At 61.8% G+C, this 12,018-nt stretch overlaps 1 protein-coding gene across 1 annotated transcript; it reads right to left on the bottom strand.

The window, feature by feature from the left end:
• Nucleotides 1-4,593: 4,593 nt before the first annotated feature.
• RTP5 (receptor transporter protein 5 (putative)) lies at nt 4,594-9,825 on the bottom strand. Its single transcript, XM_025886461.2, has 3 exons — nt 9,694-9,825; nt 8,265-8,597; nt 4,594-6,332 (listed from the first exon to the last, which is right to left on the bottom strand). Exons 2-3 carry the CDS (start codon nt 8,414-8,416, stop codon nt 4,910-4,912), a joined length of 1,575 nt encoding a protein of 524 aa, XP_025742246.1. The 5' UTR covers nt 8,417-8,597; nt 9,694-9,825; the 3' UTR covers nt 4,594-4,909.
• Nucleotides 9,826-12,018: the final 2,193 nt, after the last annotated feature.

A 12,018-nucleotide genomic window follows, 5' to 3' on the forward strand; every position in this document is an offset into this window, starting at 1 on the left:
TATGCATGTTAATCTCCACACCGGGATACCGCCCGATGTGACTTTGTGTAAAGCTTTGTGCTTGTCTGAATCCCCCTGAACACTTCGTTCTTGACCCAGAACATCTCAGGAGACTACACATCCTTATTTTCACGGTTGGAAAGGTGTGTATTTCCGAAGTCCGTGAAGGCCCTTAGTGCTGGGATTCAGTGCTTCGCCGCACTCCGTCCTGTCTGGGGCCCCTGCGGTGGCTGTGACCGCCCTGGAGGGGCAGGGGTCCGAGCACACAGCAGAGGCCAGGCCACAGGAGGCCCTGGGCCGCATCGACCGAAGGGACCCAGACTGCAGCTGGCACCAGTCCCGACAGGGGAGCCCAAGCCCCACCTACTGCAGGCACCCACTGTCGTCGCTGCACCCTATCCTCAGGGACACAGGACCCCAGCGTGGGGGATGGGATCTAGCCCCGTCCTGTCTCCAGGCGCAGCTACTTATTGGGTTTGGGTCTTGTTCTGTTGTGACCCCATGATCGAGTTGGCTTCGCCAGTCATGGGACCCTCCCCAGAGAAAACACACTGACCAATAGCTACGGGACATTCGGACCCGAGCACAGACTCCTCATAGGGCACTTCCAGAGCTGACCACACAGACCGAGCAGGAAGGCAGGTCCAACCCGACACAAAGCATGGATGTCTGGGTGGCCAAATGAGCAAGTGGAGCGAACCCAGCCAGTGTCCCTTATGACACCAACCCATGAACACGTGTTCCCCCGGTCGCCACCCCCCCCCGGGCTGCCAGTCATCACTCGTGACTCAGGAGATTCCACTGATGAGCTGGGGAATGTGGCCATTAACAGCCCCAAGTGGTTCCTGAATAGAGGTCACTCACTGACACCCGCCAAAGCCCCAGGCTGCCGGAGGGTAACTCTACCTGATGATACCCTTAGAACACTATTACTGTCAACACTTATCAGCTGAGGGGTCCAGTTAGACCGTGGCGGGCGGACACAGCGGCCCTTGCCGCCAGGCTCTGAGGAAACTTCCAGAACAGCCGTGCCCTCCTTGCTGTATGTCAGAGCCCATTCCCCTCCGGTGACCCACCGCCTTCCAATGCCAGGCAGTTGACCAGGTACGTCTGTGCTCCCTCCACCACTACGCGGCCCCCGGACAAAGCCGAGCCAGGCTCCCAGGCAGGAGGCATGGGGTGAGGAAGGGGTGAGGCATGGGGGGCGGCGAGCTGGATGCAGCTCCCCTCCGCACGCCCCCCTTCAGGAATTTGCCTCAAACCTTGGCTCTGGAGCTTGAATTTCAAAAGACACTTGCTGATGAGAACAGCTGGACCATATGATAGATGTGTTTTCTAATCGAAGTCAACAAATTGTCCTCTGACTTTTCAACTCAGAGAAAAGATGATAGAAATCAGGTGGGGCAGCTCAAAGTCAGAAATGCAGCAGGTGCCGTTTGCAGAGTGGGATCCCTGCTGCAGGGCTCAGGCGAGGGCAGGTGGTACCTGCAGGATCCAGCCACATGACAGGGCAGGTGCTCTGGGCTCCCCCCACATCCCTGGGCAGGGCATCACTGTTCACCCGGCTAATCAGGGTCCATTTGGTGGAGCCCCCTCAGCCCTACCCTGCAGATGGTCTCCTTGAAGTCCTCCCTCAACAGAGACAGGGCCCTTGTTTCTTCCCCCCAGCTTGAGACGCTGGTGTCACCGTGCCCACTGCCGATGGCACAGTAAGTGTGACTCATTCCTTCACCAGAACATCTAGCAAAAATCAGGAAACTGTTCACATTTTGAGGTCCCCAACTTTGGCTGAACTAATAGTAATTGCATTTAAAATGTGTCTCCCTTTGGTTCTCTTTGAGATGTTTTAGACATTCCGTGTCTCCATTATCAATTGAGTTCCCAAAAATAGTTATTGCTACATCACCCTGAATTAGGCTGTATAAGAGACAGGTGTGGAATCAGGTGCAGACTCAAGTACAGGCTCAGGTGTGGGCTCAGGTGTGGGCTGTCTTAGATTTGAGTCCCAGGCTTGCCCTTGGCGTCTTAACTGGTGTCTGAGCCCAAAGTTTCCCATGATTATGAAGGTGAGCATGGCACTCAAAATACCTGATATGCTAACATATGGGTCTGCCCCCGAGCAGGTGCGTAGACAGCATCCGCTCTCAGTGTTATGAATGAACCTTAATTCTTTTCTGTTAAGGTTTTATTTATTTATTTGAGAGAGAGCGAGCGAGCATGGGGGGAGGGGCAGAGGGAGAATCGCAGGCAGACTCCCCACCAAGCAGGGAGCTGACGTGGGGCTCGACCTCACGACCCTGAGATCACGACCTGAGCTGAAACCAAGAGTCAGACATTCAGCCGACGGAGCCACCTGGGCGCCCCTGATGAAACTTAATTCTTAATGAATTAATTAATAATGATTTAGTGAAATTTAGCTACTCATAAAGACTACTGTTAATGATGCTGATGATGGTGGAGTTTGTTGGGTTTTAAAGGGAAACAGTTAAAACAGAGGCAATCCATCCCCCATCGCGGGGCTGCGGTGCCCGCTAGCGGCCACACGGGGGCGCCGCAGGACAGCGCGGGCTGCCAGGGCTGGAGCAGGTGCGGGATGGAGCAGGAGCCCGGGGTCTGGAGGAGGAGGGTTAGGGGTGTCCCGGGACCAGGGGCCGGAGAATGGGCCGGGGGGGCTGGGGGAGGGGGCGGGGGGGCTGGAGGAAAGGGCTGGGCGCTGGAGGGCGGGGTTAGCGGCCTCCGGGACCGGGGGCTGGAGGAAGGGACCAGGGGCTGGAGAAGGGCCGGGGGTTGGAGGAGGGGGCGGGGACCAGAGGCTGGAGGAGGGGGGGCTGCGGGCGGGATGAAGAGGGCGCAATGAGGCCAGCAGGGCGGAGGGACGAGGCCGACTGCCATGCCCTTACTCCCACCCGGGTGGACTGGCGTGGATCCCTCAATCAGAAGAGACACCGGGCTGGACACCCCCATTTCAGATATTAATCCCCTCCCCAGGGCGGCCCTGTCTGGGCAGGGTCCCTGAGCTGCAGGAAGTGCGCCAGAGGGGATCCTCCCCGGGGAAGGGCAGGTGCCTCTGACCAGCCCGACGCCCCCGCCCACGCAGGGCAGGAAGGTCTCCGGCCGCTGGCCCAAAGGGATCCCCCAGGACGGGGTCCGCCCTTGGACCCGCGCCACTGCGGGCGGGATGTCCCTGGAAAGAGTCCAGCTGCAGTGCCCACGGTGGGCACGGCTACCCCTAGCAGCCAGTTGCAGGGAAAGCCAGTGAGCGGGGCGGGTGCCCCCGCTGTGTGGGGACTAGACAGAGAGCCTGGCCACGTGGAACCTTCCTAAGCAGACACACCCTACCCAGCCACCCAGTTAGTCTTCACACCCAGTGTAGACAGGACACCCAAGGTGGGAGGGTGCCACCTTCCTGCCCTCGGACAGAGGGCTCTCACCTGGGGTAGACAGGCCCCTGAGGGTGGGCAGTGGGTCCTGCCCTTACAGTGAGGGTCCCACCCGGTGTAGACAGGGACCTGGAGAGTCTGGGTTTAGGTCTTTCCCGGATCCCAGGGGTGTGAGGTGGGGGCTCCTGTTCAGGCTGGTGGAGGTCTGCAAACCTGTCTCACACAGGTTTGGCCTTCAGTGTAGGGTGGAACCTTCCGGGTCCCGGTGCCTGTCGGGTTTCTGGGAGCAGGCGTGCAGGCCTGGACGTGAGGTCCCAGTGCTGACATGCAAAGCCTCGCCTGCATCTCCCCTGTTCCCGCCAACAGCGCCCGCCCGTGCGGGCGCCCCCTCTCCCCGCACCTCCCCCAGCAGGGCCCGGTAGCTTCCAGGTCAGGCGCAGGGCAGCTGGGCAGAGAGCCCTGGACGGAAGTCTCCATACACTCACCCTCCACACAAGGCAAGGCTTCCCCAGACCGTCTCATCTGACCCCGGGGTCCCTCCAGACAAATCCCAACCTCCCTGCGGCCCTGGGGGCCAGGCCCTGCCTAGAAGGAAAGGGTGTGGTGACCTGACACCATTGTGCCCGCTGCCATAGCCCCACCTCGCTGGGACCCGCCCCTTAGAAATGGGCCGTCTGGTCCTTGAAGATGGAAGTCCAGACTGCGACTGACGGACGGGAGGGTTCTGACTTCTGGCACGGACGGCCTTTCTCAAACCACATCAGTGCTGGAGGGGGTCCACGGTCCCGGGGTTTCGGGGGGCTGGCCGGGCTGTGTCTTGGGCCCTCCCCTCTGGGTGGGATGTGCCTTCTCAGCTGGGGGCCAGGGGGGACACCTTCAGTAAAGATGCATGCGGGGGGGGGGTCACCAACCAAGCCTCAAGGGGGGCTTTCATCTTTCCCCAGAGTCGGGGGCGCACCCAGGAAAATCCCGTGGGTGCCCACGGAACGTGGCAGATGCGTAGCGGGCAGAGCCCTGTGCTGAGAAGGCACAGGTTGGCCTGAGTGTCCTGTCCCGCCGCCCTGGCCAGGAATCCAGAAGCCATCAGAGGAAGAACCCGCTCCCCACCGGGACTGATGGGGGACAGTGACGTGCCCACCACACCCTCCCACCTCAAAACCTTGTCCTGGGGGCTGGCTTCCTCGCAGCCCAAGCACACCGTGTGGGCTTTTTCCTTTTCGCTTTTATTTTATTGGACTGTAACACTCACACGGACAAGCGCCTGGACCACGCGTGGGCAGCTTGGCGGATAATCACGGTGTGGACATCCATGAAGCCACAACTCACATCAAGAGACTACACACACAGAAGCAGGGGGTGGAGGAGAAGGCTGAGGGCCCACACTCGGCTTAGGGAGGGCAGGCAGGGGTGGCCTGGGGCCCAGGGTGCGGGCCGGGGCAGGGGGTCCCACCGCTCGGCTGCCCGGGCGGCCCTGCTGGAGGGGCATATGGGGGGGCCCCGCCAGGAGGCGTCAAGACTTGCACGGGCCGTCAGGGGCTGGCCTGGTACAGGTACATGATCCAGAGGATGCAGACGGTCATGGACACCCAGACCCACACTTCTTCGTAGGGGTCCAAACGCGGTGCACAGCAGTCACAGCCCAAGTCCTCTGCCCTGCCGAGCCCGGCCCCCGGCTGCCCCCTCTTCTTGTCACAGCCCTGCGTGGCCAGGCCACCGCTCCGGCGGCCACGGGCGATGGAGCCGGGGCCCTTGTACTTTATGATGTCGAAGACGGAGAAGGGGATGGTGATGGAGCCCTCGCTAATGGTGACGGGTCTACGGGCGCGGGTCCCCGGAAGGGGCTCACGGCCAGCAGGGGCAGGGCCATCACCGCCACCCTTCTCTGTGCCTTGGGTGGTGTTGGCAGAAGCATTCTTGCCTTTGTCTTCGTCAGTGAAGATGAAGGGGAAGGTGACGGAGCCGTTGATGTTGGGGAAGGAGTCGTCTCTGATGACGTTCGCCAAAGACGAGGGGAAGGTGATGGAGCCCTCTCCGTCACCCGTGAGGCCAATGATGTAGGACACCGGCAGTGGGCCATTTCCGGCGGAGCTGGGGACGGAGCCCCGGCCTTTGAAGATGAAGCCTTTCAGCTCGAAGGGCTTGATGCTGCTGATGAGGAGGCCTCGGCCATGGGAGATGGGGCATTTGATGTTCACCAGGAGGCCTCTGCCCTTGGGCGTGGCTGTGGAACTGGCCGGCAGGTAGATGGAGCCCTTGCCGATGACGAGGGGCCCGCCGGGGTCAGCCGCTGGGAGGGAGCCCGACCCTGGGCTGACACGGCCCTCGGCCCCAGCGGCGGGCCCCTTGCCCCTCCCCGCATCCACAAGGGAGAAGGGGACAGTGACGATGTCATCATCCTGGCTGAAGAAGTTGCTGCTCTCGGAAATCGGGTTCCTGATGAAGTCGGCCACGGAGAGGGGGATGGTGATGGAGTTGGGGGTGTAGCCCCTGGCGCGGTCGACCACGGGCCCACTGCCGAGGGTGAGCAGCTGCTTGCCGGCGGCGGTGCTGGCCAAGCCGCCGCCGCCGTACAAGGTGTACCTGCCCTTGATGGTGGTGGGGCTCTTGACCTCGGGCCCCCAGGCTGGGTCTGGGGGCTTCTGGAAGAAGCAGACGCCCAGGTCGCAGGCCTCGCAGCGCTCACCAAAGCAGATCTCGGGGCACTGGTCTGAGCCGAGGCTCTCGCCATAGCACTTCTGCAGGATGAACAGGACTAGCTTGTTGAGGAAGAGCCGGACATTCAGAAGGCTCACCTGGCAATGTCCCTGCGCGCCCGGTGGGCACAGCCTGCACTGTTGGCCCCAGATGCGCATCTTCACCAGCCCCAGGCGGCTGCCCTCGTCCAAGCATGTGTGGAAGAGAATGTGCACGTGGGCCGAGGACCAGCCCCACTGGCAGCGGCCACACTGGAGCCTGGGGGCGGGGAGGAGAGAGGCGGCAGTGAGTGCAGGGGAGGGGGACGGCCCTGGTCCCCCCCGCCCCAGCTTGGAGGCCGGCCCAGCACAAGCTCCGGGGACCCGGAGACCCGGAGACCCCTTCCGCAGGGGTGCGCCCCTTGCCTGCGCGCATAATCTGGAAAGCTGAAAAACAAATGCCTTTTCACCAGTTTGGCTCAGAGCCTGGCTCGACACGGTGGGAGTTCACTGCCCTGCTGCTTTTCTGCCCTGAGGACATGTCACCAAGAGCCAAAGGCAGCCCTGCGGATACCTGTGAGCTACCTGTGAGCGGGGGAGAGCCTGGCTCCCCCAGGGGAGGCCCCTTCCTCCGCCGCCCCCCCTCCCCGCAGGCCCCTGCAGGGCAGGGCATGCCTGGCTGGGTGGGGTCCCGGCAGGCCTGGCCCATCCCTGGGGCTGTCCCCGTGACAATGCAGAGAAGCGAGGGGAGGCCCTGGAAGGAAGAGCCCCATCCCCGTGGAGAGAAGGTGAGAAGGAGGGGCGGGAGAGTCTCGGGACACAGAGGGGCTGGGGGCTCCCAGGACGATGGTGAGTGAGCCCCTTCCACGGGTCCGCTCTGACTCCAAACACCTGAGCAAGCTGGCCGAGCACCACCGGGGCTGAAGAAGGTGCCGGTCTGGGGCCGCAGGGGCTGAAGAAGGTGCCGGTCTGGGGCCTCTGCGGCCGTGTGCCCCAGGGCCGGCAGGGGGGCCCTCTCTCCAAGACCCTTAGGTCACGGACAAGCGACCCCATGCACGTGCACGTGGGAAACCTGCCCAGCATCTCCCAGGCAGCACCGTCCCACGGGACTTTCCGCGATGGTGAGGATGGGCTCCGTCCTTGCGGCCCAGCCAGCAGCCTGCAGCCACAGGTGGGGCTGGACACGGCTAGTGCCCTTGGGGCTGGACTTTCAACTTCATTTCAGTGTGGCCAGCTGTGGCCAGGGGCTGCTGTGTGCAGAACGAGGGACAGTGCCTTGTGACCCCCCCACACTCCCCGGCATTTTTAGCTGTATGAATGCTGAAAGGCAAGGGAACAGTGTTTGTGACCCTCTGCCACTGAAAGCAGTTCTCCAGCTTGGCCGTGGGAACAGGTGCTTCTCGGACACGCCAAGGGCTGATTCTCCTAACACCTGGGAAAGCCAGCGTCCCACTAAACACCTGGCCCCAGGGGTTTCAGACACTGGGTGGGGGCTGTGGCATCCGTGTCAAAGGGTGGCTGCCCAGAGAGTCCCTGTGGTGACCCCTTCCCCCGCTGCCCCCCCCATGGGCCCCTGCAGGGCAGGGCAGGGCATGCCTGGCTGGGTGGGGTCCCCACAGGCCTGGCCCATCCCTGGGGCTGTCCCCATGACAGTGAGGAACGGGGCTCACATGGTGACCCCCACGACACTGGGGCTCCCAACCCGGCCCCTGCTTGGCCGGCAGCCCAGCCCAGACACAGCCCCCACCTCTGGGCCTGTGCCCCCCTCGGGCACGACTCAGCCTCCCTCCCTTCAGGCCCCTGTGCAGGGTGGGTCGTGAGCACAGGCGCCTGCCCATCCCCTGCTCTGGCCGTCAGCGCTGCCATGGAAACCAGGAGATGCTGCAGTGAACAGACAAGCCTCTCACGCGTGGGTGGCCGCGTCACCCCCCAGCATCCACCCCGCCCCCACTTCTGCCGGGCCCCTGACTGGGGTGGCCGGCACCGAGGGACTGAACAGAGGTGGCTCCCCAGCCCCCCACCTCCCGGAAGGGAGAACGAACGCCTGGTCCACCTACCTGTCGGCGGCCAAGAGCCGGCGGGATGCGTGCCCCTCTCCGGGCCCACATGGGCCTCCGGACTCAGGGCACCCCAGGCCGGTGCTTAAGCAGCTTCAGCCCCTCCCTGCCCAGCACCCCACAGCCCCCTCCCCACCCCCCCGCCTGCAGCGCACCTGGAAAGCCCCCTCAGCCGGTATTGAAAACCGCCGCCCTCCGTGTGCCCGGAGGCCAGGTTCTCCTCAGGGACCAGCTCCCAGGTGTCCTGGGGTCTCCTCTTGGCCATCAGCTGGGCCAGGGTGCTGGCCCACACGTCCACCCCATCCATGCTGGCGCCGGGCTCCGCAGTGCGGTCTGGAAGCTGCCGCTCCAAGGAAGCCTGGGATCCCACATCCTGCGTCCTCACCAGCCAATCACCGCCTTGACAACCGTCCAGTCTCCACGGCAACCAGGGTCGGCTCCGGGGAAACGAGAAACAGGCCTTTTTTTCTCATCCCCTCGCATGTTTTCTTGTTACGCAAGCGATACATTTTCATTTTAGGAAAAATGAGAAACAAACAGATAAATACAAAGGAAACAGACAACAGAAAATAAACTGGTACCTAATCATCACTGTGGTGCTGACGTCCGCACATGGCCCCACACGCACAGGCATGTGTAAATCTTCGTATTGTTTCTCACAAGCAGGAAATCGCACTCAACGTGGCCTCCTTAGCCCACGACATGCCTCGGACAGTGTTGCCCACTCGTCCGCGTGTAAGCGTCTGCCGTGTTTGCAGCCCGCAGCTGAGCCGCATCTGCTGCCCGGCCTCCATCCCGGCTGCTGGGTGCTCCTTCTTTACCATTGGAAATGAGACCGGGAGGAAGTGCCCTGAATATGGGTCCTTGCAAAGTTCCCCATGGTTTTTTCTCAGACTTCATATTGGCTAGAATGTAGAACATTTACGTAAACAACGGCTAAAACATAACACAGAGCATCATGGTTACCGTAAGGCCTCGCTGGGCACCTGAAGGGCAGCCCCCCACCACGCTCCACGGGCTCCTCCCTTGCAGAGGTAGGGTCAGCCTGGCCGGGACCCCTTAGGGCTCCACAACCAGAGACATTCCCCTTTGCTGCTTTGGGCTTTGTGCACACAGAATCATGCAGGACACATCCTGTGCGTGTGAGTCTGGGCCCCCACCCTCCCCTTGGGCGGACGGAAGCATTGCTGCAACCAGCCACCTCTCACGCACGGGGCCGGGCTGCTGTGTGCCCCAGGCGAGGGTCATGCACCTGCTGGACAACCATCCTCAGGCTTCAGAACTACCGCTTTCATGCCTCCCGGGAGCTGGGCTCCCTGGGCCTTTCTGGCCACCTGAGCCTCCCCTGCTCTGGAGGACCGTCCACCTGTTCCCATGTCCCCGTCCCCCTGCATCCTGGCGGGGTCACTGTTTCATCTTTCACTGCCTCTCTAGGGCTTCAGATGCTGCGCTCTGGTCCTGCTGCTTTGGTGGTGGCCCCAGAAGCTCCAGCGTGTGAAGGGAGCCCACACTTTCAGAGGGTCGAGCAAACGCTCTGCCCACCACCGGCCTCATCCCCTGTGGTGCCCAAAACCCCTCACTCACCCTCAGTGCCTCCACCACTGTCTCTCTGACCTGCGCGCAGAACGATCCTTCTTTCTCAACGGCTGACAAATTCTCTGCTCATCTTTGTCCAGTCTGCAGCTAATCCTGGCAAGTGAGTGGATGTCCTTTTCATATTTTGCATTTTTCTGAAGCTTGTTTTTGGCTCTCTCAGCTATATGCACCATCTGTCTGCCTTGCAGCAAAGCGTGCTCACGGGATAGGAGAGGAAATTATTGGGATGTGCTCCATCCTGCGGGACCAGCTAGCTGGGGAAGACCCACGCCCCCCTGCACTGTCCCCTGCGTCTGTTTGTTGATGCAGACGTGATGACTGGCACTCCTGCAGCCCCCTTGGACCATGAGGTGAACTTGCAGATGGAAGCCATGTGTGGAGGAAGCAGAAAGGCAAGACTTTGGACCCTTGATGACAGTCGGGGTCATTGTACCACCTCAGGATCGCCTACCTCTGGATTCGTTGTTCAAGAGAGAAGTAAACATCCAGCTCCCACTGTTATCGTAAGGCCCTGTGCTCTGGGTTTTCTGGCTCATCAGACAGCCAATTGCAGCACTTCTAACTGATATGCTGGGCTGTGCCTAAGGTCCTGGGTTTTGCTGGTTGGTCTAGGGCCATTGTGTGTAGGTGGGCATGCGTGCGGTCCTGGTCACGTGGCCAGCCGGGGTCCGAGGGAATGGCTGTAGCCTGGAGGCTGTGCGGAGGTCCCCACGGGGCTTTTCCTCCTCTCCATGTGGCCTCTCTGGACCCAGCGCCCTGACTGCTTCTACACCATGCTGGGCGTGGGAGCCCACGCTCCGCCCCAGGGCTGTACCACAGCCCCGTCCACCCGGCCCACCCCACTGCCTCCTCCGCTCTAGAAACCACAACCTGCCTCTGAGTTTAGGGAAGAGTCTTGGTATCATGACTGACCACCACCACCCAGAAACAATCTATTTCGTTCCGGAACTTCCTTATACCTCTCCCAGGAGACTGCTAGAAAGGCATAGGTGGCAGACCCAAGGGAAGCCAGCCTCCACGTGCCTCTTCCCACGCCCGTTTATCCATCCCCGCAAGCCCCTAAACCAAGCTCTCTGCAAAAGCTGCTCACACGGTCAGCTAACAAGTCAGTTGGCTTCTTTACCAGAGGGGTGACGGATGAGGCAGAACACGCACAATGCTCCGCCGACGCCCAAGCTGGTCAGCTGTGTGTGGTCCACATGCATGGATGCAGGTCCCTCCGACATGGACTCTAGGAATGAGGCTTGCTAGCAATCCCTTCCGCCCCTGCTCTGCCCACCATTCTGTGACCAGCCTCCCCGACGCATCGATGACTCCAGAATGGGTTGGGCTCGGGACAGAGAGTGATGTCAGGGGCAACCAGGTACCGTTTCAGTGCTACTGCCCCACCTCACGGAGACAGCGCTCTCCTGTCCCCCACGGACACTCTCCTTTTGGCTTACACCGACCTGCCTGGCACTCACTTCTTGAGTTCAGCTTTTGGAGAAGGTGGCTGGAAGGCAGAGGTCAGCCCTCACCACTGGGTGGCCTCCAGGTGGAGCATTTGAAAGCAGACCTTCTGGCAGCCCTGATGAGCCATGAGGACCGTCTCCTGCAGGTGACGATGCTCAGAGCCTCTGTCCCCCTCTTGGCCTGGGCGTGGCCTGGGCAGGTTCCCCCAAAGCCGCTCCATGCCATGCTGGACCAGAGAAGTGCCAGCTTTGGGACAGGACAGCACAGCAAAGGAGTCAAAGCAGGAGACCAGGCTGGGAGAGGGAGGGCATCCCAGGGTCCAGCTCCAGCAAGGCCAGCTAGCTAAATGGACCCCACCCTGTGTGTCTGGAAGGAGAGGAGTTGAGAGAGACAGACAGACAAGGAGAGCAAATCAGGTAGAAATAATGATGCCGGGTTCACCCCTGCCCTCCCCCAAACCTCGGCTCCAGGGACACAGGGCAGCTGGGCAGACCCCAGGCCCAGCCCCCAGCATGCAGGCACGGTGGGTGTCTCTGCGCTGCCGGCGGGCAGGGGCCCCGGAGTCGGCGGCCAGGACAGCAGCATCTGCACACCGGCAGCCCCTCGTCCAGCGTCCCGTCCCACGGGCTCTTCCCACCACCTCCCCAAGTTCCTCGCTCTGCTGTCCACCGAGCTGCTGCTGAGCAGGGGGCCAGTCATGTCTGCCAAGCCCTGGTGGCGTGGGGGCTCACCCTGGCAGGAGCAGTGAGAACCACAGAGACCGGCCTTGGGCCACAAAGGGACAGACCAGGGACCTCAGGGCCAACGAGGCGGAACCCGGGTGGCTGGCCCTTTGGCCGTGGATATCTTGGCTGTAAGCCT

The sequence above is a fragment of the Callorhinus ursinus genome, unplaced genomic scaffold, assembly GCF_003265705.2.
Source record: "Callorhinus ursinus isolate GAN/ISIS: 27379988/994484 unplaced genomic scaffold, GSC_fseal_2.0 scaffold96, whole genome shotgun sequence".
NCBI lineage: Eukaryota > Metazoa > Chordata > Mammalia > Carnivora > Otariidae > Callorhinus > Callorhinus ursinus.

What these genes read in the sequence shown, in the direction of transcription:
- RTP5 (XM_025886461.2), bottom strand. Translation starts at nt 8,416, where the DNA reads ATGGATGGGGTGGACGTGTGGGCCAGCACCCTGGCCCAGCTGATGGCC. An exon ending in CGGCTGAGGGGGCTTTCCAG is followed by an intron (nt 6,333 to 8,264) that starts GTGCGCTGCAGG and finishes CCCCGCCCCCAG; the next exon opens with GCTCCAGTGTGGCCGCTGCC.